Source organism: Pristiophorus japonicus, chromosome 2, assembly GCF_044704955.1.
Source record: "Pristiophorus japonicus isolate sPriJap1 chromosome 2, sPriJap1.hap1, whole genome shotgun sequence".
In the NCBI taxonomy this organism is placed as follows: domain Eukaryota; kingdom Metazoa; phylum Chordata; class Chondrichthyes; family Pristiophoridae; genus Pristiophorus; species Pristiophorus japonicus.
This window is the reverse complement of record NC_091978.1, coordinates 115,349,681-115,364,111: the sequence shown is the minus strand read 5'-3', so window position 1 is coordinate 115,364,111 and position 14,431 is coordinate 115,349,681. Positions and strand designations below refer to the sequence as shown.

The window sequence follows — 14,431 nt, the reverse complement described above, 5'->3', positions numbered from 1 at the left end:
TCCTTAACGTAATGATTTACAGAAAAAAAGTGAAAAATGTATCTTTTTCATCAATGCACTTCACTCATTAGTAATTCTGCTTCGTGACGCACACGTGTCAGAAAATTCTGGAGACGTGGTACATTAACATTGTGCCAAATATGCAGTGCTCGCTGGGGTGTCCGTTCGCAATTCCAGATAAATTTGCTGTTGTTCTTCGTGTCCTTGAACATCTGACAACTACGTGAGAGATCGAATCTTCAAATCTTTACAAAACAACTAAACATAACATCTTACGTCAACACATCTTTTCAATTCCTGGATGGCAACCCTGTGCAACATGTTTAATTCCATCTACTTCCAGTCCGGATTTAGCAACCTGCAACACAAGCTGGCCAGAAGACAACAACACCGGATTTAGGAAACTGACCCGGTGAAAAACATGTGGGCACACAACTGATAAAAAGCCCACGGTCGCCCAGTGCTGCGGCTCAGTGGAGCATCAGTGGTCAGTCCAGGTGTAGTGCGGGAAGAGAGTGTGGAAACATGGCCAGTGCCAGCGTGGGGTTGCTGCTCGCGGTTTTGACCGTCACTGTGGAAGGGTTCACTTTGAAATACGCAGTTGATTGCTCCTATTCGTGTGAACGGACCACCGCTTGTCCCGTGACCGCGGGCTGCAAAAGGACAGTGCTGGATGACTGCGGCTGCTGCAAGGTTTGTGCAGCCGGCAGAGGAGAGGTGTGTTACCGCACAGTGGCCGGGATGGACGGGGTTAAATGCGGACCTGGGTTACGGTGCAATTTTAACAGCGATGAGGACGACTTTGGAGACGAATATGGCATTTGCAGAGGTAAATACACGAGAAAAGCTGAGCTAAGTAAAAAGATGCAGTAATCACACCCTCTGCGATGGTTCAGTGCACCTGATCATGGTATTTTAAGCTTCTGTTGATACACTTGCAGTCAATGCGTTTCTTTTATTAACAAAATAGATGGTATGAAAAGATTCCAATAACAGTGCAAACAGTGAACTGTAGCTACCCATTCGCTCCAACATCACTGCTCTGTAGCATATTCTTTACCCTGAAAGTCAAGTGGTCCGAGCTGGAAAAGCAGCAGAAAGCTTATCTGTGCTGGTAAGTCCAGCAGTACGCCTGCGCACACTTGGGGTCCCTGTCAACCTGCATTAAGTTCCTTGGACTTAAGTAAGTGAAGTGCGCCCCTACTGGAAGAGAGTGTGCACTCCATCTGGGAAAACACAAACGCTACCTGTGTGAATACTTCGTTTGCAAGAATTGTCTGCATGGGGTGTAGACACTAGGCTGGCCAAAACAAAATGAGGATAACGCACACAAGTTACAATGCGATACTATTCTCACGGGAATAGTTGCAGCATCCCCGGAGTAGTTTTGATACGATTAAAACAAAATAACAAATGAACCTCCATCACCCACTGCAACATTTTGACAATGTCTCAATCCGTTATTTACCGTGTATCAGGCTCTCGAATACGGTTTTTGCTTATGAGCCCAGAATCCTGTGTGGGTCAGTACCAGCGGAGCAAAGGGGAACGAGGTGTGCAGCGTGTGTGTTGGTGCAGTGCTAACAGGCGGCTGCCCACGAGAAATGTCAGTAATGAAACTGATAGCACTCAACACTGCACTTACAGGCGTGTTGAAATAAACAGTCCTTTGGGTGGAGATTCCACCATTGTTTCACCCAAGGCGTATCTCAATTACGATGACACTATATACAAACGATGTGGATCTGGCACCTTTCCTATAATGTCGATTGCAATGAACCCGAATGTGATAACTTAGCTAAATATCAGGACTAGGGCATCAAGCCGGTGTAGGGATTCCGGCTTTGTCCAACACTTGGATACTTCATCTGTAACTGAGTGCGTGGACAAATTAATTTCAGAATTAGAGTTTAAATCTATTGCAGGCTATAATATATATTTGGAATACGGAACCAGCTCCATAACGTTCAAAGTCAGGGCATCTTCAGATATCTACACAATCGGTGACTGTGAGGGAGGGAACACGTGTTGTACACGATTAAAAAGACGATATGAATAAGCCAGCTGTTTTTTGAAAATAAGTAAATTCGACACGCGGTGCGATACAGTACATACCGTGACCTTCAACATTTATTATCGTATTCATTAAAGTTAGTTTGAGACTAATCATCTTCATATTTCCCTTCCATTTTCTGATGTTGCTCTTTCAGATTGCCCCTTTGGAACCTACGGATTAGAATGCAGGAAAGTGTGTAAGTGCGCGTTTGGGATCTGTGACAGAGAGAGCGGCCAATGCATGCAATTTCCGTTTTTCCAAATTCCTGAAACAAAACCTGGAAACCGGAGGAAATCTGCACCTCAATCAGGTAATGTACAGCAACATTCCATTGTGCATGTAGTCACTGGGAATTTCCCCAGTATCTATTTGAAATTTTAAAATTGCCATAGGTAATATATTTAAGTAAAACATTGGAAAGTTAATCCCCAAAAGTCAGAGCTGCCTCGGCAGAAATAATTGCACAACGTTAAGAGGCTGGAAATTTAAAACAGAGAATGAGGCAATTTCATACATTATGGGGTGGATACCAATCCTTGGTGAAGATTTTAAGTACATTTAAAATCTGAATAAATAAACTCTGTACTTCACTAATCATTTTTGTACAGAAAACGAGCATGGATCGGGATACAGCAGTGATGACCTAAAGCAGAATGTTCTCAAAGATAAAACAAACAGTTGGACCGGAGAGAAGCGACAAACCCCTCGCTGATGTTTATTTCGATTTATGTCATAAGAAAAAGTGGCAGCAAGTTACTTTATAATACAACTATTCTAGGTGGTATTTAAATACATGTCTATGTGGGCATTGAAAGAATGTTTGTACAGAAGCACTATTTTGTTTATAACTTGCATTCTCAATTTTATTACATTTTGTAGAAAGTGCCTTAACAAATATTTTAGGTCTTCAACTTCAATTTACTTTTGGAAAATCCCATGCAACCATTAATCTAACAATAGGAGAGTGCACAATAAGTAGTGAAAGAGCTCAGACCACTGTTGAGAGCCTCCACCCATATCACAGGACATTTAATATACCAATAGACAAGGCTTCGGAGCAAGGGCTTGCAAAAACTTTGGTTTCTGCTTTAGTGCCAAACATTCTCCTCCCACCCCCCCCCCCTCAATAAATCTTAAAACTCTATTAAACCCAGGTCTGGCTTAAATACTAATCCATATCCATGAAGGCATCTCTCCCCCCATTCCTGCACTAGACTGGGTCAAAAGCTGGGTATTTGACAGGTAGTCTCTCACTTTTTAACCACTCTAACATCTTTCTCCCCCTCCCAGTACATCCATTATTATTTCTTACTATTTCATCCATACTACTATGCTTAATGCTCCTTTGAACTTAACTCTCTTGTTTCATCTGAGCTTTAAAAACAGCATCATACATGTTTTCCCTCTTCCCAATATCCCCGCTGGGCTGAAATGAACACTCATTGCAAAATTTCCTATCCCTCCTCTAATTCATTCTTTTTCAGGACTTCAACATTACTGAATCTTTGTCTCCCTCAGTATTTCTTCCCTTCCTTCTGCAACCCAATTTTCTAAACTCCTAATTACTGCTTCTTGGCTTATTCTTTTATTTTCACCATTGGTAGTGTCTCGCCCTATGGGCCTTAATCTTGGTTTCTCTATTTAAAAACAGTATTGTGCATGCAAATTTGCAAGGATAGCGGTTGGTATAAAGCAGCTGTGCCTCAGAAAATGTAGCCAACAAAATTGTACGTTAAATTGCTGACAATAGTCAACTGTGTTACCTTATAATGCATTACCATCTTCTACAGGTCATATTCTGAAGTTAGCTATTTTAAATCAGCCACATATTGTGCACAGCTTTAAGACAGTTCAGCCTGTTAATAAATAATGTAGATTATTCCTATAAAATACTGTAAAACTAGACAGACTTTAATGTTGATCTACTGAGTATAAAATGTATATATTTATACAACATTAGATATTACTAGTTGTTGGTGTAACTTTGTTCTGTCAATAGATAAACTTTTGAATTCCTATTTGTGCTTCACTATGTACATATTGCCATAAACCTAGCATAAATGTGCAAGAAAGGCACAGTTATCTTTATTAAATTAATAGATACAGATGAAAATGCACAGCAGGTCTGTGAGTATAAGAAAGAGAAAGATTGGTTGATGTTTCAGATGGGAACCTATTCTGTTGAAGAATCCCCACCAAAATGTTAACCATCTTTTCAATTTTGAATGCTCAATGAAAAGTGATGCCTTTCCAGCGTTTTCTGATTTTATTTCAACACCCCTGGTTTTTCTTTTTATTTCAAAGTTATTTTTAGATGTATGTAACTATAAAATGAAACTGATGCAAATATCGTGGTGTTGCATGAATTCTAAAGTGGAAAAAAATGTGAATAAATTCAAACCCATCCTGAGATGGCATGGAATATGAAAATAAACTTTTACTATACTTAAGGCAGCATTTTGTCTCATACTTCAACAATGCTTTTGGATTTGATACTTTCTTGGTTGCGGGTAAAGATTTTCTTTGGTTCTGTCAGTCTAGCTGTACTTACTCACCCACATTTTACAAGTGTCAAATGATTTTCCAATGTGTTTCAAGTTATAAATTAGTTAGGCAGAATTACTAACAACAAATATGCTTTACCAATGCAAGTATTTATGAAATACACAGATGATCTTTTAACTTATGAACTGCATGACTAGGTTACTGATTTTGCCACAGACAATAATGGTCAGTATTAAATGATTTAATTAATACACGACTGAGTAATTCTAAAAATGTGCAGATCTGAGCTATATTGGGGATTGCTGAAATTGGGTTAGATATCAAAAGTAGATAATCTCTGAATAAAGAAACCACAGGTATTTAACATTTTGTGCAGACAAGATAAGTTTAACACAAATTGTTATTCAAACTCAACTCTACCCTATCTCCACTGATCTAATTTTTCATGCTTGATACTTTACGAATGAGCTTTCCACTTTTTACTGTTTCTGATTGGAGTCCTCAATTTTGGTACCAATCATATTTCAAAAAGAATCATTATTAAAAACAATCAAGTCATATACTAGACCAACATTTACCTCCCTTACAATCTTCAAATAGCTCAGTATATACCCCAATCAATTAGACGCATTAAAAATCAATCGATTCACAAAAGAAAATCACAGACTTGCCCATGAACTTACGTATTCCCACCTTCTACTCACTTCCAACAATTTCTCACCCCAATGCATCCCACTGGATTTTATTATGAACCTTGACCTCAGGTATATTCTTCCTGCCTGCAAACGGCTTTAGACTTGTCCAGATCACTATAATCCTTGCCCTGGCCCATCTGAAGAACATGTGCTCAGCAAAACAAGTCATGCCTCAATGTTCCTACTCCTGGTTCCATCACTTATGCTCTACCCTTCCTCCTAGATGTGTGGAAGCAATAATATAGGCTCTGTTCTGGATTTAGAGGAACAATAACAAGACGACCATCCAGCTGAGATATAGTGTATCCCAATCCAGACCCCTGCTCCCCACTGAGCCTCAACCCGCCTTCCGCCGATTTCCTGCTCCCAGCCCCGGCATGTAGCTGCATACACTCTTTCCATCACAAGGATAGGAGATAATTTCTTCTAAAATTGGAAGGTCTGAGCCCTTAGAAAAGAGAGAGTGGTAGGTAGGGAAACAGAAAATCAAATGCAAGATATACAAATGTGAGATATACAGAATGGTTGACATGTAGAAGGAAATAGAAACATACAGAGAAGAGCAATTGTAAGAGGTTTACAGAGAGAGTGGAAGAACTACAGAAGAGGATACAGAAAAAAGGAAAGAATTACAGAAAGAGGGACAGAAAACAAGTTAGAGACAGAGAGAAACAAGATGTAACTATTCAGTCTGGATTTAATAATAATTTATTTTAAAAGAAATTTGATTCAAGAAAACTTAATTTTTTTTAAAAAAAGGAGCAGAAAATGTTAGTTTAAGCTGGAAGTAGCTAAATCTTTCTAAAGTTTATTACATAGAATTAACAGCACAGAAACAGGCCACTTGTTCCATTTGGTCTGTGCTAGTGTTTATGCTCCACACGAGCCTCCACCCGCTCGACTTCATCTCACCCAATCTGCATATACTTTGATTCTTTTCTCCCTAATGTACGTATCTAGCTTCTCCTTAAAAAGGTATCACCTCAACTATATTCCACATTCTAGCCATTCTCTGGGTATTCTCCTGAATTCTTTATTGGATTTATTAGTTACATTTATCTTATTTGAACATTTATCTTACATTTATGGCCCCTAGTTTTGGACTCCCCAACAAATGAAAACATCTTCTCTAAGTTTACTTTATCAAACCCCTTCAGAATTTTAAAGACCTCTATTAGGTCACCATTCAGCCTTCTCTTTTCTAGAGAAAAGAGCCTCAGCCTATTCAGTCTTTCCTGATAGTTATAACTTCTCAGTTCTGGTATCATCCTTGTGAATCTTGTTTGCACCTTCTCCAATGCCTCTATATCCCTTTTGTAATATGGTGAGCAGAACTGTACACAGTACTCTTAACTGTGGTCTAACCAAGGTTCTATGCAAGTTTAACATAACTTTCCTGCTTTTCAATATTTATAGTCATAGTATTTGAACAAATATATCCTTTCATTCCAAATTATACACAAGTTGAAATTCATGATCTTTTCCTGACATTCCCGTGAAATGCATTCTTTCCTTTCTCCTGTCTAGACTGAAACAATTGGAAGTAGTTTTGTTCCTTGAAATACATTATAGGATGGAACAAAAAAAAACATTTTATTGGCTCGAAACAAATTTCTTTTTCATTATGTATTTTCATTTATTTTGCAGCTTGACTTTAGCATTCATAGTTCAGGAATCCTAGAGATATATTTTTCCCTGTTTGGAAATATGGGTAAAATGTCTGCTTTTCGTTGCTATAGGTACGACGATATAGATTAAAAAACAGGATGAGGTCCTACAAGACGAATTTAGGGAGCTAGGAGCTAAATTAAAAAGTAGGACCTCAAAAGTAGTAATCTCAGGATTGATACCAGTGCCACGTGCTAGTCAGAGTAGGAATCGCAGGATAGCTCAGATGCATACGTGGCTTGAGGAGTGGTGCAGAAGGGAGGGATTCAAATTCCTGGGACATTGGAACCGGTTCTGGGGTAGGTGGGACCAGTACAAACCGGACGGTCTGCACCTGGGCAGGACTGGAACCAATGTCCGAGGGGGAGTGTTTGCTAGTGCTGTTAGGGAGGAGTTAAACTAACATGGCAGTCAGATGGGAACCTATGCAGGGAGACAGAGGGAAATAAAATGGAGGCAGAAGCAAAAGATAGAAAGGAGAATGGTAAAAGTGGAGGGCAGAGAAACCCAAGGCAAAAAACAAAAAGGGCCACATTACAGCAAAATTCAAAAGGGGCAAAGTGTGTTAAAAATACAAGCCTGAAGGCTCTGTGCCTCAATGCGAGGAATATTCGGAATAAGGTGGACGAATTAACTGCGCAGACAGCAGTTCAACATCCAGGGGTACTCAACATTTAGGAAGGATAGGCAGAGAGGAAAAGGAGGGGTAGTGTTGTTGGTTAAAGAGGAAATTAATGCAATAGTAAGGAGGGATATTAGCCTGGATGATGTGGAATCTGTATGAGTGGAGCTGCGGAATACCAAAGGGCAGATTGGGAGTTTTGTACAGACCAGCAAACTGTAGTAGTGAGGTTGGGGACAGCATCAAACAAGAAATAAGGGATGTGTGCAATAAAGGTACAGCAGTTATCATGGGCGACTTTAATCTACATATTGATTGGGCTAACCAAACTGGTAGCAATGCGGTGGAGGATTTCCTGGACTGTATTATGGATGGTTTTCTAGACCAATATGTCGAGGAACCAACTAGACGGCTGGCCATCCTAGACTGGGTGATGTGTAATGAGAAGGGACTAATTAGCAATCTTTTTGTGCCAGGCCCCTTGGGGAAGAGTGACCATAATATGGTAGAATTCTTTATTAAGATGGAGTATGACACAGTTAATTCGGAAACTAGGGTCCTGAACTTAAGGAAAGGTAACTTCGACGGTACGAGGGGTGAATTGGCTAGAATAGACTGGCAAAGGATACTTAAAGGGTTGATGGTGGAGAAGCAAAGGTAAACATTTAAAGATCACATGGATGAACTTCAGCAATTGTACATCCCTGTCTGGAGTAAAAATTAAATGGGGAAGGTGGCTCAACCGTGGCTAACAAGGGAAATTAAGGATAGTGTTAAAACCAAGGAAAAGGCATATAAATTGGCTAGAAAAAGCAACAAACCTGAGGACTGGGAGAAATTTAGAATTCAACAGAGGAGCACTAAGGGTTTAATTAAGAGGGGGAAAATAGAGTACGAGAGGAAGCTTGCAGGAAACATAAAAACTGACTGCAAAAGCTTCTATAAATGTGTGAAGAGGAAAAGATTCGTGAAGACAAACGTAGGTCCCTTGCAGTCGGATTCAGGTGAATTTATAATGGGGAACAAAGAAATGGCAGACCAATTGAACAAATACTTTGGTTCTGTCTTCACGAGGGAAGACAAATAATCTTCCGAATGTACTCGGGGACAGTGGGTCTAGTGAGAAGGAGGAACTGAAGGATATCCTTATTAGGCGGGAAATTGTGTTAGGGAAATTGATGGGATTGAAGGCCGATAAATCCCCGGAGCCTGATAGTCTGCATCCCAGAGTACTTAAGGAAGTGGCCCTAGAAATAGTGGATGCATTGGTGATCATTTTCCAATAGTCTATTGACTCTGGATCAGTTCCTATGGACTGGAGGGTAGCTAATGTAACACCACTTTTTAAAAAAGGAGGGAGAGAGAAAACGGGTAAGTATAGATCGGTTAGCCTGACATCAGTAGTGGGGAAAATGTTGGAATCAATTATTAAGGATGAAATAGCAGCGCATTTGGAAAGCAGTGACAGGATCGATCCAAGTCAGCATGGAGTTATGAAAGGGAAATCATGCTTGTCAAATCTTCTGGAATTTTTTGAGGATGTAACTAGCAGAGTGGACAAGGGAGAACCAGTGGATGTGGTGTATTTGGACTTTCAAAAGGCTTTTGACAAGGTCCCACACAAGAGATTGTTGTGCAAAATCAAAGCAGCATGGTATTGGGGGTAATGTACTGACGTGGATAGAGAACTGGTTGGCAGACAGGAAGCAGAGAGTTGGGATAAATGGGTCCTTATCAGAATGGCAGGCAGTGACTAGTGGAGTGCCGCAGGGCTCAGTGCTGGGACCCCAGCTATTTACAATATTCATTAACGATTTAGATGAAGGAATTGAGTGTAATATCTCCAAGTTTGCAGACAACACTAAACTGGGTGGCAGTGTGAGCTGTGAGGAGGACGCGAAGAGGCTGCAGGGTGACTTGGACAGGTTAGGTGAGTGGGCAAATGCATGGCAGATGCAGTATAATGTGGATAAATGTGAAGTTATCCATTTTGGGGGCAAAAACACGAAGGCAGAATATTATCTGAATGACAGCAGATTAGGAAAAGGGGAGGTGCAATGAGACCTGGGTGTCATGGTTCATCAGTCATTGAAAGTTGGCATGCAGGTACAGCAGGCGGTGAAGAAGACAAATGCCATGTTGGCCTTCATAGCTAGGGGATTTGAGTATAGGAGCAGGGAGGTCTTACTGCAGTTGTACAGGGCCTTGGTGATGCCTCACCTGGAATATTGTGTTCAGTTTTGGTCTCCTAATCTGAGGAAGGACGTTCTTCCTATTGAGGGAGTGCAGCGAAGGTTTACCAGACTGATTCCAGGGATGGCTGGACTGATATATGAGGAAAGACTGGATCAACTGGGCCTTTATTCACTGGTGTTTAGAAGGATGAGAGGGGATCTCATAGAAACGTATAAGATTCTGACGGGACTGGACAGGTTAGATGCAGGAAGAATGTTCCCGATGTTGGGGAAGTCAGAACCAGGGGACATAGTCTTAGGATAGGGGTAGGCCATTTAGGACTGAGATGAGGAGAAATTTCTTCACTCAGAGAATTGTTAACCTGTGGAATTCTCTGCCGCAGAGAGTTGTTGATGCCAGTTCATTGGATATATTCAAGAGGGAGTTAGATATGGCCCTTACAGCTAAGGGGATCAAGGGGTATGGAGAGAAAGCAGGGAAGGGGTACTGAATGAATGATCAGCCATAATCTTATTGAATGGCGGTGCAAGCTCGAAGGGCCAAATGGCCTACTCCTGCACCTATTTTCTATGTTTTCTTTGTAACCTACTACCCACAAATTAAATTGCAGGTGTATACAATTTTGAAATGAGTGATTACTAAGAACGTACACAATTTTGTTAGTGAGGGAAAGAAAAAACAGCTAATCACTCCAAGGAAGTGAGCCTTTAGCTTAGTTGTAACATTTCTGCCTCTGGGTTAGAAGATAAAGTGGTTGCAGGGTGACCGAGGCTGGGAACTTAATATTCAAGGGCATTGACAATTCGGAAGGATAGACAGAAAGGAAAAGGAGATGGGGTAGCTCTGTTAATAAAGGATGAGATCAGTGCAGTAGAGGGAAATAATATTGGCACAAAAATCAAGATGTCAAATCAGTTTAGGTGGGCTAAAGTAAACGTTGGTCCCCTAGAGGATGAGACTGGGGAATTAATAATGTAGAACAGAGAAATGGCAAAGACGCTGAATAAATATTTTGTATCGGTCTTCACGGTAGAAAACACTAAAAAGATCCCAATAGTGGATCATCAAGGGGCTGTAGGGAGGGAGGAACTTAATACAATCACTATCACTAATGAAGTAGTACTTGGTAAAATAATGGGACTAAAGGCGGACAAGTCCCCGGACCTGATGCCTTACATCCTAGGGTCTTAAAGGAAGTGGCTGCAGTGATAGTGAATGCATTGGTTATAATCTACCATAATTTCCTGGATTCTGGGGTGGTCCCAGCGGATTGGAAAACCGCAAATGTAACGCCCCTATTTAAAAAAGGAAGTAGACAAAAAGCAGGAAACTATAGACCGAGCCTAACATCTGTCGTTAGGAAAATGCTGGAATCCATTATTAAGAAAGCAGTAGCAGGGCATTTAAAAAAGCATAATTCAATCAAGCAGAGTCAGCATGGTTTTATGAAAGAGAAATCATACGTGACAAATTTGCTGGATTTCTTTGAGGATGTAACGAACAGAATGGATAAGGGGGAACCAGTGTATTTGGATTTCCAGAAGGCATTCAATAAGGTGCCACATAAAAGGTTACTGCACAAGATAAAAGTTCATGGGGTTGGGGGTAATATATTAGCATGGATAAAGGATTGGTTAACTAACAGAAAACAGAGTTGGGATAAATGGGCCATTTTCTGGTTGGCAAACAGTGACTAGTGGGGTGACGTAGGGTTCGGTGCTAGGGCCTCAACTAGTTACAATCTATATTAATGACTTGGATGAAGGGACCGAGTGTAATGTAGCCAAGTTTGCTGATGATGGTGGGAAATCAAATTGTGAGGAGGACACAAAAAAATCTGCAAAGGGATATAGACAGGCTAAGTTAGTGGGCAGAAATTTGACAGATGGAGTATAATGTGGGAAAATGTGAGGTTATCCACTTTTGCAGAACAAATAGAAAAGCAAATTATAATTTAAATGGAGAAAAATTGCAAAGTACTGTAGTACAGAGGCACCTGGGGGTCCTTGTGCATGAAACACAAAAGTTAGTATGCATGTACCGTAAATAATCAGGAAGGCAAATGGAATGTTGGCCTTTATTGCCAGGGGGCTAGAGTATAAAAACAGAGAAGTCCTGCTACAATTGTACAGGGTATTGGTGAGGCCACACCTGGAGTACTGCGTACAGTTTTGGTCTCCGTATTTAAGGACACTTGCATTGGAGGCTGTTCAGTGAAGGTTCACTAGGTTGTTTCCAGAGATGAGGGGGTTGACTTATGAAGATCGGTTGAGTAGATTAGGCCTATTGGAATTCAGAAGAATGAGAGGTGATCTTATTTAAACATATAAGATAATGAGGGAGCTCGACAAGGTGGATGTAGAGAGGATATTTCCACTCAAAATGGAAAATAAAACTAGGGGACATAGTCTCAGAATAACGGGCCGCCCATTTAAAACTGAGATGAGGAGGAATTTCTTCTCTCAGATGGTTGCAAATCTATGTAATTCTCTGTCCCAGAGAGCTGTGGAGGCTGGGTCATTGAATATATTAAAGGCGGAGATAGACAGATTTTTGAACGATAAGGGAATAAAGGGTTATGGGGAGCGGGCAGGGAACTGGAGCTGAGTCCATGATCAGATCAGCCATGATCTTATTAAATGGCAGAGCAGGCTTGAGGGGCCGGGTGGCCTACTCCTGCTCCTATTTCTTATGTTCTTATAAGAAATAATGGGAGGAAGTCACTGGTGGGCATAGTCTCAAGGCCCCCTAACAGTAAATATGCTGTTGGACAGAGTATAAATCAAAAATAATGGAGGCTTATAAAAAAGGAATGGTAATAATCATGGATGATTTTAATCTTCATATTGATTGGACAAATTAAATTGGCGAAGGAAGAGTTCGTAGAGTGTATCCGGGATGATTTCGTTGAACAGTACATTGGGGAACCAACCAGGAAGCAGGCTATTTTAGATCTGGTACTGTGTAATGAGACAGGATTAGTAAATGATCTCCTGGTAAAAGAACTTCTAGAAAAGAGTGATCATAGCCTGGTTGAATTTCAAATTCAGGGTGAGAAAGTTGGATCCCAAACCAGTGTCCTGAGCTTAAATAAAGGAGATTACAAAGGTATGAAGGCTCTCCCAAGGTAGATGCAGTGAGGATGTTTCCCCTTGTGGGGGAATATAGAACTAGGGGGCATAGTTTCAGAATAAGGGGTCACCCAACTGAGATGAGGAGGAATTTCTTCTCTCAGAGGGTTGTAAATCTGTGGAATTCTCTGCCCCAGAGAGCTGTGGAGGCTCGGTCATTGAATATATTTAAGGTGGAGATAATTTTTTGAGTGACAAGGGAGTGAAGGATTATGGGGAGTGAGCAGGGAAATGGACCTGAGCCCTAGATCAGATCAGCCATTATTTTATTGAATGGCGGTGCAGGCTCGAGGAGCCAAACAACCTACTCCAACTCCTATTTCTTATGTTCTTATGTTCTTATGTTCAAACCCCACGCCAGACAACCTCGGTAAGTGGAAATTGGAATATGGTATCTAAATACTGAGTTGACATTCACCAGGGTAGTCGCATCCGGAGGGAGTGAGCACTGGCTCATTGGTAGTACTTCCTGCCTCTGAATCAGAAGGGTTAGGTTCAGACCCCAATCCAGACAGCTCTGGAACTGCCGGCTCATTACTGGATTAATGTCTAGCGAGGTTACTTGCGTGTGGCTCCCCATCGTAAATGGTAGCTGGGGCTCTTTAGCCTTAATTGAAGCCCACCTAAGAGAAAATACTCCAAGGATAAAAAATGTGAGGAAGGCAATGGGAAACTACCTCAGCTAAGTGCTTCAAGAACCTCATGTGTGAACTTGAGTTAGGACCTGCCCTAGAGCAGAACACAATGGATGGAATCACTACACATTAATGATTCTTTAACACTTCAGAAGCAAGCCATTTCACCAATGTAAATGCCCAACATTTTGTTAATTCAGTGTGCATAGAATTGCAGAAGAAAATGAGAGAAAAATCTTAATTTCAATTCAAGCCCTGGAGACACATGAGCATATTTTTGATGGCGGCCCAAAATATGCAAAGAAAGCACACAGCATCGCAATTTGTCACAAAGAGTCAATGATGCAGCAACAACTTGGAGGAATTGGCCCGAGGTTGGGAAAAAGTTAGATTTAAAAATGAGCATAAAAAGATACAGCATGAGTAACCCTGTTAAGTAACAAAATGAAACATATAGGAAATTAGCAATTGTTAAAAAAAGTCAAATGGAAAGAATGCTGTATTGACGGAGAATTGTTAACTAGGATGTAGCAAATAAGATAGAAGTGAAATTGTGCAAACTGTCTGAAGGAATTTCTATGTAACAAATCATCCTGTCTCAATTACAATTGCTTTTATGTTTAAAGGCAAAACTGGCATATTTTCAGAGATCACAGCATAGAATAGACAATGGACTAAAAGACCATAAACAACTAAATGTTATTCGAGGGATATTTATCAGGGAAAGCTTGGAAGGCATGACATCTTCAGAACTCACGCTATGCATCACACTACTCATATATTCCGGCCCATAATTTACTGTGGCAGTGCAATGAATGACGTCCACTGTTAGACTTGCCCTTGCCCATTTAATTTTGACAATATTTTGCGCTGCATGTTGATGGAAATGCAAGCTGAAAAGCTTGCAGTGGGGAAAACCAGGC

The 14,431-nt window shown here is 40.7% G+C and overlaps 1 protein-coding gene across 1 annotated transcript; it reads left to right on the top strand.

Moving 5' to 3' along the window:
- The first annotated feature begins 334 nt into the window (after positions 1-334).
- Positions 335-4,506, top strand: esm1 (endothelial cell-specific molecule 1). Its single transcript, XM_070862522.1, has 3 exons — positions 335-829; positions 2,211-2,366; positions 2,665-4,506. The coding sequence occupies exons 1-3, from the start codon at positions 526-528 to the stop codon at positions 2,766-2,768; spliced, it is 564 nt and encodes a 187-aa protein (XP_070718623.1). The 5' UTR covers positions 335-525; the 3' UTR covers positions 2,769-4,506.
- Positions 4,507-14,431: the final 9,925 nt, after the last annotated feature.

What these genes read in the sequence shown, in the direction of transcription:
- esm1 (XM_070862522.1), top strand. Translation starts at nt 526, where the DNA reads ATGGCCAGTGCCAGCGTGGGGTTGCTGCTCGCGGTTTTGACCGTCACT. An exon ending in CGAATATGGCATTTGCAGAG is followed by an intron (nt 830 to 2,210) that starts GTAAATACACGA and finishes TTGCTCTTTCAG; the next exon opens with ATTGCCCCTTTGGAACCTAC. An exon ending in GAAATCTGCACCTCAATCAG is followed by an intron (nt 2,367 to 2,664) that starts GTAATGTACAGC and finishes ATTTTTGTACAG; the next exon opens with AAAACGAGCATGGATCGGGA.